General features: G+C 40.1%; 1 protein-coding gene across 2 annotated transcripts in view; it reads right to left on the bottom strand.

Annotated features, from left to right (window-relative positions):
* Positions 1-6,040: 6,040 nt before the first annotated feature.
* LOC138016461 (uncharacterized) overlaps positions 6,041-7,500 on the bottom strand; it is a 35,087-nt gene continuing 33,627 nt past the window's right edge. For both annotated transcript variants that reach the window (XM_068863595.1, XM_068863596.1), the window contains one exon: positions 6,041-6,215. In XM_068863595.1, the coding sequence (XP_068719696.1) occupies positions 6,060-6,215 (156 nt within the window). In that variant the 3' untranslated portion in view covers positions 6,041-6,059. The remainder of the gene's footprint in view (positions 6,216-7,500) is intronic.

Here is a 7,500-nt window from a genome sequence, read left to right as displayed (position 1 = left end):
TGTTGGCCAAAGTCAATAATAGCACTTGTGAGGTACAGAGGAAAGGAGGGTGTCAGTGAGGATTTTGAATTGCAATAAAAATTGTTATAATTTAGAATTCCTCCACGCTAAACCTGCACAATTGCAAAACATCTCGCACCTGAGAAACCCAGGAGCCCATGACTCAGCTAATGGGAAAAGTAACCTATTCTCTTTTGGTTCATGGGTCAATTGTATTTTCTAATTTTACGCATTCAGATTTACTTTATGCAACCTCGGGTTGCTAGAGTATTTAAAAATATATTTTGCTCGTTAATAACGCCGTTCGGGAACCGGATTTTATTTTTATTGATGTCATTTTAATCTAGAAATTAGGCCTGTTTAGAATGCCTTTTTATTTTTTCAGCAACTCAATCTCGTACCCAGAGTCCTCGGGCTTTTTGGTCAGCGGGTGAGCGCCCGGAAAGACTCTGGATTGGTCGCTTGCATGACAATGGCAGTCCGACAGGAAGTTGCTAAGTAATTTGGAAACCCCAGAATTTGGAGGGGGATTCAAAATCTAAAACTAGTTTTCAATGCTGTTTGTTTTTTCTACCTCAGATATATAAAAATCACGGAAATAATGAAACGACGGGGTTTGAATTATGTCTAATACCGCACGGGAATTTTCCCATGCTGCCTAAAACTGTTGCTGTTGCAAAAGTACTTTGGGAAAACATTTCATCAGTCTCTTTGAGGAGAAATCCGTGGAAGAAGGTCTTGTCGAAGCCTTTCAGAATTACGGAAACATAAAATGGTAGTAGAAGAGGACATTGGTGTCGTTTGCACAAAAATTTTTCGATCGTTTTGCTTGCACGATGGTATTCTGAACGATGGACTGCACGCTGAAACACTAAAAATACACTTACCGAGAGCGTGAGAAGTTTCATCTTCACTTGCTCTTACAGCAAGCCAATGATCATTTCTCCAGTTTCTTTGATGGTGTGCAAGGCTAAATTTTTGTTTCTCGAACGCTTTCAACCCACCATTTCTACTGTTTATGTTTGTCTCTTTTCTGTTTCCATTTAAACTCAAGCATGCGCAATAAGACCGGAACCCACGTTTTCTGCGAAAATGGAGTTCATTATCCCAGAGTCTTTCCGGCTGCTCACCCGCTGACCAAAATGCCCGAGGACTCTGGGGTACGAGATTGTCAGCAGCCAGTAAAGGCCCGCTTGGTCTAAATGCGAGGAGCATACCAAATAATACGGATTTATTACATACTTCAAGAATTTTTTTGCATTTTACTAACAGTCTACATTTTCTTTAGTTTATTGGTTGTTACCAATGGAACTATCAATAGGCTTTTACCCAAAAAAATAAGAACCCGTTTCACTGTCGTCTCCCCCACGTTTGCCGTGTTGTACATTGACTACATTTTCTTTGCCATAGGTTTCAATTTCAGAAAACTAAGAGAAAGAATGAATCTTCATACGGAGAACGGTTTTGGAATGATTCCGTTACCACAATGACGTCGAAGATACTTGAGATTGAAGCCACCATGTTGGAAGTGAGGGAGTCGTCAAATATTTACCAATAACGTCAGCAAAGAAGGACATTTCTTTTAAAAAGTCGTAAACGAAGCCAAAAAGGCTGAGATAAGTTGAAACATGAAAGAAACGAGGAAAACTACCAAAATAGAAAAAATAAAACGTGGTTCCCGTGAAAATGTCGACCATATATAAACAAACTCTTGACACGTCAAAATCCTATTGCAATTTTACAAAATGTTACGAAATTTGCTGATCGTTTCCTCAACCGCTTCAGAGTTACGAATGTTAGAAGTCAGCATCCTTCCCACTCCTTCCCCACAAGGAACAAGGACTAATTAGGGTAAAGCTATGAAGCATTCCGTAAAGTAATTTTGGGGCTTGCCAGACTCCGAGAGATTGGCCCACCCTATGGGTGAAAGCAGCGATAAAAAACTCCTGGTACAGCATATAAAAGATAAACCTTTTCTTTTGTTATCACGGATTCGTCAAATTAATTTTAGCCAATATCACAATCGTCTCTTGTGCGAAAGGGAACCGGCCAGGCCCATAGGCTGGATATTGATGGTTTGCATCTGACGTCACGACGGCCACGTTGGTGTTCAGAACAATGCAATAAAATGCCTTTTGGGAATTTGACTCTATTATAATGCAAAACTTGTGGGGCCATTTTCTATTGTTTTGTACACCAACATAGCCGTCTCATCACGTGGATACAAACCAAGAATTGTTGTTTAGGGGGTCCTGAGACGAGATCCTCTTACGAGGTGTTCTGTAATTGTGTGCAGGTTTAGCGTGGAGGAATTATAAATTTGATAACTCTTATTGCAATAAAATTCAAAATCCTCACCTCCCCACCCACCTTTACCTCTGAAGTGCTATCATTGAATTTGGTCAGCGGTTGTCCCAAAGGGTAAATAGGGCGGCAATCTTCATTGATGTTCACCGTTTTGTGGTGGAAAAACGTCGATGTAAGAATGATAATAGCAGAGAAAAGGCAACTTAGATACCCAAAATTGATTTGCACCTTCAGGGATCCAGTACCTGGGCAGCAGAGATCGTCCTTTGTTTGTTAAATCATGGAGCGAAATTCGAACAATGAAACATTTATCTGTGGCAGGTAAGCCAAGCAGAAGCCCTTAAAAGAGGGTTTATTCCCCTTCAATTGACCTTTAATGTATTTAAATGTATTTTTCGTTTATTTAGGTTGTCTTAGGTCTATCTTCGTGCGAGGTTGGTGAACGCTCCCTGTTAACGAGTCTTTCAATGTGGAGCCAAAACTTAGGCACGTTCAGAGAGCTATAAATATTCCTTGGAGGACGGGCCGTAGGGTTTCTCTCCGTAATGACATTATGTATGGTACTTACTTTCCAGCTGCGTTGGTTTGATTGAAAAAGACCGCCGTACTTTTTCATAAATAGAGTTTGAAGTTTATCGATGTTCGCGTGTCTGATTAAGCTGTCTCGCTGGTAGCTTCATGTTAATGAAAGTCACCTTTGTGTATTCAAAAGACATGAAGTAACTGACCATCGTTTTTGTTTTGTACAGGCTTCGTTAGTTCTCGATAAATTGATCTTCAAAGTTGAGTCAAATTAAAGCCTCGATATAGGGCGCCATCAGCGTTCGAGCGGGTGAACCAAAAATCCCTCAAAACTCGAATAATTTAAAGATCCGATCAAGCGGATTGCATGTGGGTTTAGTATAAGGACATGGAAGTCTTGCAACACACAAGAAATGAGCGAAATCTATTTTTCAAACCAGATCGACCGGACCGCTTTTACGGAGATAGCCTCGATCTTAAGTTCCCTATTAAAACGAGATCTAAGTCCTGTGCATAAGCGAAGGATGAAGGCCGGAGATGAAGGCTGGCTTTCACTGCTGACATAAGGAAAACTACAAGCTACATACACCCAGACGCATTTAATTTGTTTAAATAGTCTTTTGTTCTGGACCGTGAATAATGATCAAAACTCTACTGAGCTCGCTTTGAGCTTGGGTATCTTGCTTGTGCTTATGCTTAGGTCGCTCGTGAAAAGAAGAATTTTAAAGGCCCACCTACTGTCCTTCAACCGACAGGGTTTTCGACCGTTTAGTTTCGCATTTGTTATCGTAGCGATCTGATTGGATGAATTTCAGCTTTGGCAGGAACGCAATGCCTGTCGGTTGAGGGTGTTAGAGCAGTGGAGTAAACATTATGTACTTAACAGAATATTGCATTTCTGATTAGTCAATGACAAATGCATAAAGGTTGCAGAGTGCAATACGGAAGTTGCTATGGAAACACACCGACAGAGTAATTTCTTTAACCTGCGATCAGGCCCATTTTTAGAATCGCTGGCTCATTTGCTTTCCTGTGTCGTCGCTTGCCAACCACACAGTATGTACCGCGCTAAACTAAAATGGAGCCTGGTTAGCATTTCTTGATTTATGGTCACTCGTGACGTTTTGAACTCGCCGACGGCTCGTGCAATTTGGTGAACTTGCAAAACATCACTCATGCTCATAAACTCCGAAATGCGCCAGAACGTTCATACGATTTGCCATACTGGTCAGCCATCCAATGAAAAAACCCTCTCAAACATGGCTTCGCATGGGTGACAACGAAATTCATACGCAACCAAGCCATAACTTTCCTCGGGCTCATGGCGCTCAACATGTGTTTGGCTTAAGTCCTCCATTCTCGCAATTTCTCTCTTACTAATAGGTCTACACGTGGTCTAGATTTTGCAATTCTGCTATGTATTATACTCAAGAATTCTGAAAAAATATTACAATACTTGTACATGTTACTGAAGAGAATACGAAAACAACACATACCATTTCAGGGCCGTGGCCAGAAAAAAGTTATGACTGACGCAATGCCGTCCATGGTTAAATTCTCTTTGTAGGTATTTTAGGTGTTCATGATGAGGTACATTACAAACGGACAACACTGGAATCACACTTTAAAAAAAATCACGAAAAATGGTTTGAGGCAGGTGCCTCTGTTTTCCTCATACTGGCTACGCCCCTGCATTTTAATATGCAACGGCGGCGAAGCGGATTGAAAGGTTATAACCACAGAAGTTAATCCTGACATAACAATCAAAGAATTAATTAATGGGTCCTTAGCTCCAAAGGCATAATTGAGAAGTACTCCTTTTTGTCCGCTACGCAGCGTTTCGTTATTCCACCATTCTTGGTTGTGTTTCTAAAGGTTGGTTTTAAAGTTGCAAAGCAACCGTAAATCGATTTCACATAGTAATGGGACTTGGAATTTGAATTTCATTTTGTCCAAATAAGTTCTTTTCTTTCAGTTAATCACTATGGCCGCTGGTCACGTGATTTAAAACGATCGACGGATGCTTTTAAATGGAACCTCCACTAAAACAAGAAAATAACTTTAAACCACAGAACATAATGTTTGCGATCAAAGCCTCTTGACAACGAAAGCCAATAAATAAGTTTCAGAGTCGCTTGCTTTTTTTTTTTTTTTCGAATTGTGAGAAAACAGTAAGGACAACCGCAACACGTCACAGTTATTCAAGATGGCAGCACCCAGGAAAATTGAAAGTGAAAATAAACAATTATGAAATTGATTTTTTTCCGATACAAACACTTAAAAAAATGAATGTCGAGCATATATATTTGATTGCAAACATTGTTTTGTTTGGTTTGAAGTTATTCCATAGTCGTAGCGGAGGTTGCCTTTAATAGGGTTTTACAATTTACGTCTTTGATGGTAATATGTAAGTATGGCTGACCATTTTATTTACCTTGTTATATAAAGACTGCTACCCCGGCAAGGGCTTTTAACAGCATTTTTACCTATGTACATCCCTTGATCTAATGTTAAACTCTTACCATGATATACAAGAAAAAGTCAGTAATCCTTGTTTTGCTTTATCCTAAGATTTCTTGGCTTAGCAAGGTGACCTCGGGGATATTTCGGGTGTCTTGCATTTTGCAGCGACAGTACTTATTACTTATTTTCTTTCTAATTTGTTTTTATTTCCTAACGTCATTGCTACCTTAGTCTTTGGTGACGCATCAATTAGTAACTTCCTGCTTAGTCTACAGGGCTTAGCCAATATTTATTTCGATTTTACGGCTTATCCCCCTTGTTTTTCAACTTCATAGCCATACATTCTAAACCGCAGAAGATACTAAGATGCAAGAATGCACTCAACTAAATTCCACTAAACTAGTCAACTATTAGTTTATTATCACACGGCAAAGTTAAGTCGCTTACGAAATTGTTCTTGTAACACCAATACCACGAGATTTTGCAAAGAAGACGAAAACATCACTTGTAAACTAAACTACTTAAATGCATGCCACACGTGCAGCACGGTTTTTGTTCTAGTTTAGAACTGATTACAATACTATGTGTTTTTTTCGTAGCGTTGCAGTTAATCGCCGTCTTCCTTGCTTTAGCTCCTTGGTGACTTTTATAACACTAACTTTTAAGCAGATTTTCACAAGGCACCTTCCAATCATTTCCAGTCAAAAGTAACTAGTTTACGGTACTTGCAATGTCAATCCTGGTCAATCAGTTGGCTGAGACTCAGTTTATTTCGACAATCTTGACTCGCTCATTGCATCAGTCTTGAGGTGATCTATATCAGCATACACAGTCGCAAGGCTCGCACTATTGATTTGTCCGTTACTCTTTTCTGGAGAGTGACTTAGATCCGCGTATATTACACCACGGTATGGGGCAGGCATCTTTAGGAAAAGAGTAGCATTTGATAGAGTTATTAGAAATACTGCTAGAAGCTCGCATATTGCTGGCAAAGATGACTTCTCGCGCGCATCTTTAACATCCAAAGAAGATCTGAAGTAAGGATCTTAAGGGGGTGCTGCTAACGTCGAAAGTTTCTCCTTTTAAAAGGAGGTAATTGAGAAACCATGTTATTAATAAGCTGCCTTGGTAATTTTATATGCAAATGCCTTGAATTCTCAGCTAAGGACTTTAAACCGTAGGAACCCTCTTACAACTCTCGTTCATAAACTCTGTAAGACTTAAACGTACGAATCCACAAACATAGAAAATAGAACGAGGACGTTAATGGCGGGAATTCAAATTTTGAATGAGATGCGTGTAGTGGTACAACACGTAAAAGTAATTTTTTACTGAGCAGGTAGAGAAAATGACGTCATGGATTTATGTCCTAAGCTCATTTGCATAATAACCGTCAAATCTGCTTTGAAGGTGAGCATACCTTTACGTATTCTCCTTAGATACAGTGTATCTGGCTTGGCAATGATATCTCAATAATGCTTATGAGATCATACGAGTAGAAGCAAAGCAAGTCAAGAGGACTTGTGGAGTGCTGGAATCGAACTTCAGGATTAGGATAGAGTTAACAGCACCATAATGTGCTAAATTTGTACAAATAATCACGCTCCTCCATCTTAATTCGAAGGAACATTTATTAGCCTCTGTCAGGCTATGGTCCGAGTGTGGTCCGGGTTCGATTCACGGAAGGGAAGGAGCTGAAATTAACAATTAACGCAAATCAAGTCAAATGTTGGTTGTTGAGGAGAGGGGTAAACCGGAGTACCCGGAGAAAAACCCCTCGGTGCAGGGTAGGGAACCAACAAACTCAACCCACATATGATGCTGAGTCTGGGAATCGAATCCGGGCCATATTTGTGGGAGGCGAGTGCTCTCACCCCTGCGCCATCCCTGCACCCCGGCCACACATGTGGGCTATGTTTGATGGTTCTTTACTCTGCTCCGATAGTTTTTCTCCGGTACTACGGTTTTCCCCTCTCCTCAAAAACTAGAAGAAGAAGAAAAAGAAGAAAAAGAGGAACGAGGAAAGAAGAAGCGTTTTTCTATGAGGCTACAGAAGTTAAATGGTGACATAGTACCTGACTTGATAGGACTGAATTATTGCAAGTCATCAAGAAAAGAGCTTTGCTAGCGGACAGTTGAGTATTTGTACCTAAGTTGTTGTAATAAAGTAGTAGTTTGTCCTGTAAGTCAACAAGTATAAGTAGTGGA

This window comes from Montipora capricornis, chromosome 9, assembly GCF_036669925.1.
Source record: "Montipora capricornis isolate CH-2021 chromosome 9, ASM3666992v2, whole genome shotgun sequence".
Lineage (NCBI taxonomy): Eukaryota > Metazoa > Cnidaria > Anthozoa > Scleractinia > Acroporidae > Montipora > Montipora capricornis.
Note: the sequence above shows the minus strand (reverse complement) of the source record. Positions and strands in the feature narration are given on the sequence as shown.